The following is a 13,506-nucleotide window of genomic DNA, read 5'->3' as shown; positions in this document are numbered from 1 at the left end:
CAGGGCCATTGATCAGCTATGCCTGACTTGCCTTTTTCTTCCCCTTCACCTCTCAGCTTCTCATAGACTGATAACTTTTTTCTGTGTCTCCCTCCCTTTCTTCCTTTTCACTTCCTTTCTCTCTCGCTCTCTTTTTCTCTGTGGTTACTTATATGACGTCAGGGGAGAGGCTCTAATTCTCTCTCCCTCCCAAAAATTCCTGCTTCCCCCCTCCTTTCTCTTCCATTCGCTTTCTCCTCCTCTCCCTCCCCCCTCCCACAGATCACCCAGTCTGGCTTTAAAGGAAGGTAGGAGCAAGAAATGGCACTCTTTGCCCTGGCTAGAAAACAGAGAGCTGGGCTACCAGCAACAAGCAATCAATAACTTTCCTGAGCCTCGACATGCTGCTTATCACAGGTATCCAATGTTCTCAAACTTTTTGATACATCTTTTTTCTTTTCTGTGCATCTGGCTGGGCCGTCTCAATCTGCACCTCAATCTCAATACTTTATCACTCATTTCTTTTTCCTCTCTTGTAAACTGTCTTTAGCACCCATCTCTTGTTCCTTCTTTAGCACCCATCTCTTGTTCCTTCACCAGTCCTCTGTCTTCTGTCTTGAAAGCACTCTGTATCTTCATTACATTTACTGTTTGCTTTTAGAGTATTCTCTTTATTCACAAATATAATTTGTGTGATTTTTTATAATTCTACTTTTACGATTTTACTGAAGTACATTTTACCTTTTATTTATTCATCAACACCATATTCCACAGTGTTTTACAATCAGAGGAATAAGGACGCAATATTGACAATATTACAGGATGTATTGCAATGAAATTACATGGATTGAGAGAATTCTGCCCAGTGCTTAGAATCCATTTGTAATGTTGTGTACCCCAGCATTATTCTTAGTCCTGTGCACATTGTTATAAATAGATTATTTTACTTCTATTTTAAACTTGCCTTAAATGACATACATCATAAATACTAATAATAATATACATTTTGGCATTAATAAACATACCAGGTCCTTATGAAATTAGGTAGAAAATATACATAGAAATTACAAGGCAGAACAGTCAAAAATAAAAGGTGTGCATAAGGCACAGATAACAATTGCACTGTGTCATTTGAGAGTGAAACATGAGAGAGGCCCTAGAGACAGACACTTGTAGAAAAGTGTCATTATCAAAGACAGATTGTGACATTTCTCAAAGTTCCCCACCCTAAGCATTGACAGACATCACTCAAACATACAGTTTGTCTAACTGGCTGGGCTCACAATCCTGTCTTATGTTGACTGTATGCCTCCTTCAGTCTACTCCTGGTGTATGTGAAATTCACTTCCACCTTGGTACTTTCCATCTAACTATCTCCTGAATCTTTTTTTTTTTTTTTTGTTTGGCACAAATTGTATACTCTCTATTAAGCCTTCTGTTTATATATAGCTGGGATTTTATAATTTGCTTTTCCTACCTCTTACTGAGGTTTTTGTTTACCTCTTCCAATATTGTTCAGTTTTGATAGAGCCTTTTTTCTTTAGAAATATCTGTTGACTCATCTAGATATTATTCTGTGTTCTTAACTATGGTCTTTCTTATTAATATATGTGACTTGTAAGCTCTTAAAGATAAAACAGGGTCTAAGTGTTTATCATGTATGAAACCATCTATGAGCTCATCAATGTGTTTGTCTGGTGTGCACTTGTTTTAACCATTTCTTCAATCAATATAAGCTTTTCCTTGAAGTCTTCTGGAACTATTTTGTCATTTAAAAATTTTTTTTATTAATTCTTCTATAACTGAAGGTAAAACATTTTAAAACTATGTTGTATGCTTGACTGTATGTAGTTTTTCCACAATATTAGCTACATACATGCTTTTTTTATCTGGTCTTTTTATAGTGCCCTACAGACATTTTTCCAATGTTGTTTTTGTCATTTGTTGAATGTTTTCTATATCTTGTTGCTTTTTTTTATTACATGTCCCCATTTTAGCTAGTTTCCTCTCATTTCTACAAACCTCACATGTGCTTCCTATTACAAGTAAAAACAGATCATTCAGAACCAGAGTAGAGAGATAGATGTGTCAAATACAATATGTAATGAGAAAAAAGGCCAATGGATTTATTTATTTTTAATGATTTTCTAAATTCCATCTTGATGATTTCATAATTTCAGTTGTTTTCATCAAAATTTTAGCTAGGATGCATAGAGTAGGCGAGTAGTGTGAAACTTGTATTTAATTGGACACTTACAGGATTTCATCTGTTTAGGCTTTTAATAGGCAAAAATACCTTTTGGTTCCAATCTACACGAGTATGAGTATATAATATTGCAACACAAGAGAACACCACAGTGTCCTCAGACATTCACGGCTGAAGATATAGCATGGTTAGTATATTAACCTACAAAAAATAAAAAGTTATACCATGAAGTTAAGTCCACTGTTTCAGCAGTTTTTATTCATTGTCTTCTTAATCCAATATTTTTTAATGTTGTGGTGGCCCCTAATAAAATGAAACCCTGTCCTCCAAATCTTTTTTAATAATCCTTATAAATATATATATATATATATATATATATTTATAAAAAAAAATTCTTGTCATTCTTGTATTGTCATAACTAAGGGTTAATAAAATGATTAACCTATGTTAATTCTCTATTAATGAAACTATGTCTGAATTAATAATTGCTGAATAATAGGCCCATACTTGGCGTGCACATTCCGATTACAATGTGACTTTCCATCTCTGGAAATAAGTATTGAAAAAAATATATAAAGCACAAAGTACATTTTAAAAATGAATCATGCACCTCACTAAAAAAAATGACTTAAAAAAATTACTTTCTCAAGTATATTTGTTACTGTCAAACAGGTTGAGGAAGGATATGTTCACAAATACTGAATATGCTTTGCATTTTATTCTGCAGATTTTATGTTGTGTAAATATATATATATATATATATATATATATATATATATATATATATATAGAATTAAACACAGCAACTGCAGCATATCATTTTCAGTGTAAACAGTGCATGTGAACATACTCGAATGGTGATTTTGAGTTTAATAAACATGATTATTTATTTTTAACAGTTTTTTTTGCCTTATACTTACAACAGAGTATAGCTTCTGAATTCATTAAGGATATATTAATGCATATATGCATATGTTTATTTAAAGTGTATTTGATTTACTGCCCATTTTCACACTGATTTTAAATTACCTTTTTTCCCTTTTTTTTCCCTTTACCTGCCATTTCTCTGTGTTTTATATTCATTACTTTTATTTTTATTTGTACCTATTACTCATAACTAATCTTGTCCTGACTCTCATAACTATCTTAAGAGGGCTCCCAAAGAGTCCTATGTGCTATGCTGGTGTCCCTCTTGCATGCAGTTTCAATTGATGCTCTAAATATAACAGACCCTCTTGCTCGAACTTCAATTCAAAAAAGCTACGACCTTACAAAATACCTGGAACACCAACTGCGCTCTCTGGCGGGACCATATGTGAGTAGCATCTTCTTATTTGCTTCTAGTTATTTACCACCTGCTTGAGTCTTGACTTTAACACCAAACTCCTTTAATAGCTGATGCTGAAGGCAAATAAAATAGTATCTCACTATAGAGAGAGACATAAACTACTTCTTTGCTATATTGAAGGATGATATATTATTTCTAAATTCAGTATACAGCTTGATAAAAACTAATGCATAAAAATCAAAAAGATGTTCTTTGGTAAAAGCAAATTGACTAGAGAGCAACAGCCATTGTATCAAACTTACTACCTTCTATTCTACAGTGCACAGGCAACCAGCCAGCCTCTTACACAGACTATGATGGCAATACCACACCCATGTGGAGGATACTGTAGGGTGTGGTGTTTCTATGGAGCTTACCTAGCTGGCTGTGTGGCTTCCACCGCACTACATAACGCACAAAAACTTACAATTTTGTGTAAAAGTACATTTACCACAGCTGTCTTTACTGCTGTGCCCTAAATATGCTAAAACTGCAAATAATTATATTATATTATTATACACTCACTGGCCATTTTATTAGGTACAGCTTGCTAGTACCTAGTTTACCCCCCCCCCCCCCTCCACCCCCCTCTTGCCTATAGAACTGGCCTCGTTCTTTATGGCCGGCACACTATCTACAAGGTGCTGGAAACATTACTCAAAGATTTTGGTTGGTATGAACATGATGGAATCATGTAGGTTCTGCAGATTTGTCAGCTGCACATCCATGATGCATATCTATGATTCCACCACATTTCAAAGGTGCTTTAATAGATTGAGATCTGGTGACTGTAGAGGCCATTGAAGTACAGTGCCAGTTCCTGTTCAAACTAAACAAAACAATCAAAACAGTTTGAAATGTGAGTTTTGTGACATAATGCATTATCCAGCTGGAAGCATCAATCTGAAGTAGGGTTCACTATGCTTATAAGGGAGGGACATGGTCAGCAACAATAAGTAGGCTGCCACATTTAAACAATGCTCAGTTGGTGCTAAGTGGCCTAAAGTGTGCCCCAAACCATTACACCACCACCATCAGCCTAAACCATTGATACAAGGTAGGATGGATCCATGCTTTCATATAGTGTACGCCAAATTCTGACCCTGCCATATGACTTTCACAGCTGGAATGAAGACTCATCAGATCAGGCAACATTCTTCCAGTCTTCATGTGTTCAATGTTAATAAGCTTGTGCAAATTGTAGCCTCAGTTTTCTGTTCTTAGTTGACAGGAATTGCACCAGTGTGGTCTTCAGATTCTATAGGCTAAATGCTTTAAAGTTCTATGTGTTCTCTGTATTCCTTTGTTTTAATGAGTAGTTATATGATTTACTGTAGCTTTTCTGTCATCTAGAACCATTCTTCCCATTCTCCTCTGACCTTTGACATCAACAAGGAATAACTAACACAACTGCTGCTCACTGGATATTTCTGTTTTTTTGACCATTCTCTGTAAACCCTAAAGTTGGTTGTGCATTAAAATTCTTAGCACCTTAATAGTCACTGTTATTTCAAACAACTTCCCTCTATTTGATAACATATGTGATGTCTAACATGTTTATAAATCACTTCAATTGCCCAAAATGATTCCTTCCCCTGGAAAAACCTCTTAAGTCTTGGCCACTAGGTGTCTCATTTCCATCTAAACTGCTTGTCCACTGGCTATTGTTAAGGAAGTTTTGTCTTAAAGAAAATGTTCATGTTCATCCGCACTAAACTTCCTTACTTAAATCCGTTGAGGATTTCCTGAGTTATGTCACTATAATCTTTCTGCTGCATTGCCAACACCCCTTGACTCCTCCATATTCTCGGCCTGCCCCACCCCCATCAATAATATGCTGGGTGAGCTCCCTGCCTCCATTGCGTGCTAAATTCAGGAAAAGGAAAAAAAGAGAGAGACAGAACAAATGCTCCTAGTGAAGTATTGTTAGACAGTAATGATCCAAGAAAAAGATAAGAATCCCACTCACCATGTGGCATTGCGCTGAGAGCACAACACCTCTGTTTGCATGTAGGGTGGGTATTAATGGCCCTTCAGCTCGCAATCATTCCGATCGCTGTCCCCATTATGGGCCTGAAACGCGTTGTATGTGCTATGTAATAAATGCTATGTTGTTTTAATACCAAGAGCTTAGTCTCTTTTTGACCTCTTGGTCAAGCGCCGCCGAAAATATCATTTTTTTCTACTTTTTGGCATCGAACCATTGCTTGCTAAACCTCTGTGAAGCAGGAAGATTACAGTGCCATAACTCAGGAAATGATCAACTTATTTAAGTAACTTACCCCTCTTCGTAAAGTTGTTTACCCACATTTAAACTTAGTATTTTGGGTTTAGTATGGGTGACCACAGTGTAAGATTCTCTTTAAGAAGAGAGATTAAGATGGAATATGAAGCTGGGGTAGGGCTTAGATAGTGTTATGCACTTAAGAGTCTGGGCTGTGTGCATGCGGTAGGATCCTGTTTGTCTCCACCATGCTGAGCCTGTAAGGTAAATCAAGACTTCTCGTACCACCCATAATGCAGCTGTTCCTTGTGTAAATACATGTGTTCTTAATATGTACACAGTTCTGCCTCCTGAATATAATTTCCTCTTCCCCCTCCCTTTTGCTATTATCATTATCAGCTGGCTACCACAGAGACCAGAGCTGGTTTTGTAATATAAACCTTCCTTACTGTGATCCTGCTAGCTTCTTCACATGAAATAAAAAAGCACAAACGGATGCGCTCCGTAGTGTAGCACCAGAGTACAATCGGAAATGCTATGTGTGTACTGCGCTTACCACATGAAGTTGTACTACAACCAAGTACAACGATGGATCAGAGCGTATCATCAAAGTGTCTCTGCAGCTTCTTCCCGCTGGAATAAAATCACGATAAAAGCAGAAAATCTCCGAACAACAGGGCGTGATGGATAGGAGCTCTAAGACCAGGTAAGAGCTTAAAAGGTTTATTCCCACAATGCAACGCGTTTCACAGTTCCCCACTTCATCAGGCATATATCAGGAGATTTTCTGCTTTTATCGAGCTTCTTCACATATGATCTTGCAAACCCAGTGCATCAATATTCCCCCCCCCCATGACATCTATCAATGTACTGTCCCCCAGGACAGTACCAGCCTTTTCAGTCTAAGTAGTGCACTTTCTCTAGCATTATGTCATGGTATAGCATAGAGGAGTAGGGCTTGTCAGTAAGTGCTCTCATGTAACCATGCTTGGTTCACATATGTCCGGCATCCGGCATAGGTGAACTCAACCTAGATCTCGACAGAACTGATTTCATAACTGATGACAAATGGTCATTAGCTGTATGGCATTAGTTATGGCATCCAGCGTCCATAGTTTCTGGATGGCAGACAGGGTAATGCATCAATCTGCATTCCCCTGTCTGGTGCACTCCAGCTTGTCCAACCATCTGGCATCAAAATTGAGACGCTGGATGATTTTGAACTGTCCGATTCAAGTGAATGGGGTCAGTTCTAGCATCAATTTTCCTCCGGTGCTCGCTGGAGGGAAACTGTGTCGGATGCCTGATATATGTAAACCGAGCCTAAGTTCTGCTTACAAACAGAACAGCACACTATTTAGGTTTTTTAAATCTATTATACATACAGATATGCATTAAAATAAGGGCTTGTAAACATCATGATTTGGCCTTCCATTTCACATTTATGTTGGCATCTTGTCAAAAAAGGGATGTTGATGGATGTGTGTATACAAGCATGGTCCCATGGTCAACTAGTGGCTATGTTTGATTTTTTTTTCTGCACATATATGTTTGTGAAACAGGACTCATAAGTATAGCACACCACACTTTTCCCCCCCCCACAAACTAAACATACATGTGTGGGAAATGACCTGAATATATGCACTAGTTGACTAGTTTCAGGCCATTAAAGTCAATAGGACATGCCTTCGAGTTCACATAAATGCTGGCATCCAATTTTGACAGACTGGCAAATGTATATGTCACATGGAAGGGCAAATCTTGATGAAAACATAAACTAAACTAAATTATAAACTAATTATATCAGTATGATGTAAGACATATGAAACTTTCATGTAAAAGTCACATGTGTGTTAAATTAAAAAAAACAAGGTCATAGATGGATGTCATGAATCCCTTGGAGAAGGAGACAGCTCAGGATGATCAGGAGATTTACCCTGAAAATGACACCATAACATAACATAGCCGACAAGAAGTGTTCAATCTATTTGTGGATATCACAATGGCTTTTCTTCAGGTATCTTAGTTTCTTCCCTCAATCCAACAAGGCACTAATTGTAATGTAGAATGTGTGCCCTATTGGAGGCAGGGACCAATAAAAGAAATGCAAATCTCTCTACAGAGCTGCAATATTTTGGTGCTATATAAAGGAGTGTAATAAAAATATCTGTTTGTGAACCTAACATGGAAGTTATGCCACAGGGAATGAGGTGGTAGCCACTGGAACAAATAGAAAGCGTAATTTTAACCCCTTAATGATGCAGGGCATATGGGTACGCCCCCTTTCCTGAGTCCTTAAGGACTCAGGGAGTACCTGTGCGTTTTGTGCCCCGCTAAAAGGGTTTATATCATTCTCACAAGCAAAGAACAGGTTAAAACCCGTGGGTCCCGGTTGCTATGGGCAGCCAGGACCCATGGCTAATGCCTGGCATTAACCCTTTAGACGCCGCAATCAAAGTTGATTGTGGCGTCTTAACTGAAAGTGAAACTATCTTGGCAGCTCAGCGGAACTGATCGGGACTATCGCAACAGAATCGCGATGTGCCGATTAGTTTACTGGACGATAGGAGGCTCCTCACCTGCCTCCTCATCATCCGATCGGCGATCTACTGCTCCATGCCTGTGCAGCAGGCTAGAGCAGCAGAGCGCCGGCAACACTGATCAATGCCATGCATATGGCATAGCATTGAACAGTGTATGCAGTCAGAAGATTGCATAGTATAACCTCCTAAGGGGGCTAAAAAAAATAGAATAAAAAGTAGTTAGAAAAATAAGAGAATACATGTGAGTAAGCCCCTCAATAAAAGTTTAAATCTCCCCCTTTTCCTATTTTTTTAATAAAATAATGTAATAAAAAAATCATATGTGGTACCGCCTTGTGCGTAAATATCCAAACTATTAAAATATAAGGTTAGCTAAACAGCACGGTTGATGGCGTACACGTAAAAAAAATACCAAAGTCCAAAATAGTGAATTTTTGGTCACTTTATATTCCATAAATATATTAATAAAAAGCGATCAAAAAGTCCCATCAAAACAAAAATGGTACCGATAAAAACTACAGACCACAGTACAATAAATAAGCCCTCATATAGCCCCATACGCGCAAAAAAGTTATAGGGGTCAGAATATGACAATTTTAAACAAACAAATTTTGGTGCATGTAGTTAAAAAAAAATTTAAGTAGTGAAATAAATGAAACCCACATAATTTGTGTATCTCTGGAACCCGATGGACCTACAAAATAAAGATAATTTTTACCGAAAAGTGCAATGCGTAGAAACTGAAGCCCTAAAAAGGCTTCAATTGCGTTTTTTCTTCATTTCACCCCACAATATTTTGTTTAGTTTCGCCCATGATTATGTTATAAATTAGGTAATGTCATTACAAAGTACAATTGGTGATGCAAAAAAAAGCCCTTATATGGGTCTGTAGGTGCAAAGTTGAACACGTTATGATCTTTAGAAGATGAGGAGGAAAAAAATTAAAATGCAAAAATGAAGATTGTTTTGAGTCCTTAAGTCGTTAAGGGGTAAATGTTATGTAATCTTCTGAAGAGGCAGTCCTACAAACAACATAGCAGATAAATGTGTATCATAAACCACTCTTTCGATTAGGAGAGCATATTCTCATTGCTCATGTGTAGGCTATAAGGTTTTCAACAACTTATTATGTTATTGTGGGCAATGTCATTTCTATGTTATATTAATATCCCTCCATAGACCCCCTCTGATGTGTGCTAATCCACACTGTGACTCATAATAACATTTTATAGGATTACATAATAGCCGCTGTGTATACGCTGTAGATTCACAGCAACTCAGTGTTACATTGCCTTGCATGTTACAGGATGAGTTTATAAAATGTACAGGGAATACTCTGGAAAAACACCCCTCAAATCATGAAGAAATGGTCTTGGTTTGAGAAATAAAAAATAGACACAACCCTAAATGCAACCATATATGTTTATAAAAAGTGTAAAGTTTATTATTGTTAACAGTCTACATCATAGTTACTTCTAAACGTAAAATTTTTGTTAGTAATTCTTGTTCTTTATGGCTATTATAGTTAAGTTTCCACAGCCTGTCTCATTGGACAGCAGATGGTAGAATGTCAGTCTTCCTACTATTATTCATACATAAATATTCTCATATTTTGCCTTAAAGTGAACCTGTAGTCAACAAAAACTTTTTATATACTGCAGATAACATCATTATGTGTAAATTGGTAATATACATTGGTAAAAAATGTTGTGTAGGGCTCTGTGCAGGCTTCTGGCTTGTCAATCATCCTGATGTGTGAGCTGGGAGCATGTCACAGAGCCTCACTGCGCACAGTCCTGCTTGTCCTCACTGTACACAGTCCTGCTTGTCCTCACTGCACACAGTCCTGGTTGTCCTCAGTGCACAGAGCCCTGCTTGTCCTCAGTGCACAGAGCCCTGCTTGTCCTCAGTGCACAGAGCCATGCTTGTCCTCACTGCACAGAGCCCTGCTTGTCCTCAATGCACAGAGCCCCGCTTGTCACCCACACTTCCTCTATTTGGACTCCTCATAGAGCAACACATGCAAAATACACCTTTTTTAACCAATGTACCGTATGTTACAAATATACATATAATGTTATTATCTACATTATATAAAAAGTTTTTGTTGTCAACAGGTACACTTTAAAGAAACACTCCAGTTCACAGTAAACATTTTATTTTACATGCAGGATGTATAGTAAATATACCTTGCCCCCACTTTTCCAATTTTTGCTTCATTTAATTCTGTCCCCCATTTGTGATGTAAAATGTAAGATTCTCAGACTACCCTATGCACAGTGTACTTGGGTAATCTGGGATACTCCCCACAACCTCTTATAGATGATGTCACCCCTGGTCCATCCAAGAGCATGGGGGAGTGTCTGAGACTATTGTAGCATATGATGCATAGAGTAGTCTGAAAATCTAGTGGCCACTTTACATACATAAAGAGGGGACTGAGAGTGGGACCAATAGAGGCCGCAGTTAACATTCTAAGGAGGGACTATTATTGTCTGGGGTGGATGTGTTTTACAGTCAATAATTTTCTGCTGGAAAAGTGCTGACGTGCATCAAATTTATGAAATGGCACAGAATATATGATAAATATGTGTGAGCAATAGACAGGTAGAGAAAATGACCTCAGCAAAGCCAATTTTACACTGAAAGTGCTGACCCTCTGTTGACTCCCTTAAACTTTCTTATTTTTCCATATACAGGGCTGATTTTCTTGCGCCATGATCTGTAGTTTTTAACAGTATAATTTTTACTTATATGTGGCATTTCAGTAATTTTTTTTTTTCCATACTATTTTTGATGGCATGTGACCAAAAATCTGCAATTTTGGACATAAGTATTTTTTTAAGTTTATGCTGGTTACCACACAGGACTATTAACCCCTCAAAGATTTGGGCCTTAAGGACTTAATTTTATTTTTACGTTTTTGTCTTTACCTCCTCGACTTCAAAAAATCATAACTCTTTATATTTTCATCCACAGACTAGTATGAGGGTTTTTTTTTGCGCGACCAGTTGTCCGTTGTACTGCCATCACTCACTTTACCATAAAATGTATGGCGCACCCAAAAAAATGCTATTTGTGTAGGGAAATTATAAGGAAAACCGCAATTTGGCTAATTTTGGAAGGTTTCGTTTTCACGCCATACAATTAACGGTAAAAATGACATGTGTTCTTTATTCTTTGGGTCAATACAATTAAAATAATACCAATGATAACATACTTTTCTATTACTGTTGCACTTAAAAAAAATCACTTTTTAACCAAATTAGTATGTTTAAAATCCCCCTATTTTGAAGACCTATAACTTTTTCATTTTTCCGTATAAGCGGCGGTATGAGGGCTCATTTTTTGTGCTGTGATCTGTACTTTTTATTGATACCATATTTGCTTATATAAAACTTTTAATCCATTTTTAATTATTTTTTTGGGGAAAAAAATGTTATAAAAAAGCAGCTATTTTTTTTTACGTTCACGCCATTCACCGTACGGTATCCATTACCGGCGGGTCCCTGGCTGCAATCAGCCGTCGGGACCTGCCACGCATGATCCGGGCATCACTCCGATGCTCGTGGTTATGCCTAGGACGTAAAAGTACCAGCTCACCAGGACGTACATTTACGTCCTGCGTCGTTAAGGGGTTAACTATTACTATTATTTTAATAGTTTAGACATTTCTGCACACCGAGATACCATACCAAATATGTTTATTTATTTAATTGTTGAATTTTTTTTTGTAAAATGGTAAGAAAAGGTAATTTTTTTTGGGAGGAGGGGCTTATTCACATTTATTAAAACTCAGGGTGTGCTGGGAGTTGTAGTTGTGTACCATACAGAGAAACACATGTTAGGGCCATAAGCCCCAACCTATGACCAGATGTCGCAAAACTACAACTCCCAGAGTGTCCTCTCCGTCAGGGCATGTCCTCTCTGTCAGGAGAGGTTTATGTCTGCTTCCTCCTTGCCTCTTTATATAAGAAGGGTGGTTCAGACTCTAGATATGTCTTGTATATTATATGTATATTACATTATTATTAGCCTCTGTCAGGAGAGGCTTATGTCTGCTTCCTCCTGACCTCTATATAAAGAGGCTGGTTCAGACTATAGATATGTCTTGTATATTATATGTATATTACATTATTACTATTTTTTTTTATTATTATCATTATTAGCCTCTGTCAGGAGGAGGGGCTTATGTCTGCTTCCTCCTGGCCTCTATATAAGGAGACTGGTTCAGACTATAGATATGTTGTAAGGGTCTCGGCAGGTGGTTGATCCTCTGGGCCTGTGTGGACCAGACAAGAGCTGTGCCAGGGAGCGGAGTCTAAGGTGCCGCTGGTTTTCACCAGAGCCCGCCACAAAGTGGGATGGTCTTGCTGCGGCAGGCGGCACTCAGGTCGCTAACCCTGGCAAGACTCGTCCACACAGGTTACTGGGATGTGGCGTGGCACAAAGGAAACTGGCAAGATGAGGTCAAGGTAGCAGTAGGTCAGGGCAGGCGGCACAGGTGCAGGGTCAGGTAACGGAACAAGGATCAGGTACATAGATATCAGGAACATAGGAACACAGTATGCTTACTCTAGGGCACAAGGCAACAAAGATCCGGCAGGGAACAAAAGGAGGAGCTGACACGTAAAGACAAGGTGCAGGTGTAGACACTTAATTAAATGAGTACTAGCCCTTTAAATGTAAGAACTCCGGCACGAGCGCACCCTAGGAGGCGGGTGCACATGCGCCGGAGCAGCAAGAACAGGAAGACCAGGGAGGTGAGTGACGGACTGGGATTCTCATGCGGGCACATCCTGCGATGCGAATCCCAATCCCGCCGGCAGTGTGGACATGACAAGAGAGCGTTCAGGGCCAGCGTGTCTGGCCGGAACGCAGATGTTACAGTACCCCTCCCCCCTTTGGTCGCCCGCTCTTCTTTGTAACTCAGAAAGTTCCCCACTACATGAGACCAAGGGGTTTCTGGAATGGGCAAAGGCTATAAGGGACTTGCAGGTTTCTGTCATGGAGTCTTCCGTCTTCTACGGTGACCAACTGGCAAATTAGAATGTCCCCAATTCAAGACTTTACATCCGAGTTTAACAGGCACAGAAGATATCACAGGAGGAACATTATGCCTTGGCGCGGAGTCCAATCCTGTGACATAGGAGGATCTGGAAAGAGCGTCAGCTCTGAAGCTTTTATTAGCAGGCCTAAGAGGAGGCACAAGACAGTTACATAGTTA

At 38.6% G+C, this 13,506-nt stretch overlaps 1 protein-coding gene across 3 annotated transcripts in view; it reads left to right on the top strand.

Annotated features, from left to right (window-relative positions):
- The first annotated feature begins 262 nt into the window (after positions 1–262).
- The window catches only part of CLCF1 (cardiotrophin like cytokine factor 1), a 227,368-nt gene continuing 214,124 nt past the window's right edge, over positions 263–13,506 (top strand). The window contains exons 1-3 of one of the 3 annotated variants that reach the window (XM_056531132.1): positions 270–396; positions 2,255–2,372; positions 3,337–3,500. In XM_056531132.1, coding sequence (XP_056387107.1) covers positions 3,363–3,500 — 138 coding nt within the window. In that variant the 5' untranslated portion in view covers positions 270–396; positions 2,255–2,372; positions 3,337–3,362. Of the gene's footprint in view, positions 397–2,254; positions 2,373–3,336; positions 3,501–13,506 lie in introns of those variants that run through there. The other 2 variants (XM_056531131.1, XM_056531133.1) reach the window with 2 other exon arrangements.

Source organism: Hyla sarda, chromosome 7 (genome assembly GCF_029499605.1).
Source record: "Hyla sarda isolate aHylSar1 chromosome 7, aHylSar1.hap1, whole genome shotgun sequence".
NCBI classification, from domain to species: Eukaryota; Metazoa; Chordata; class Amphibia; order Anura; family Hylidae; genus Hyla; species Hyla sarda.
This window is presented reverse-complemented; position numbering and strand designations above follow the sequence as displayed.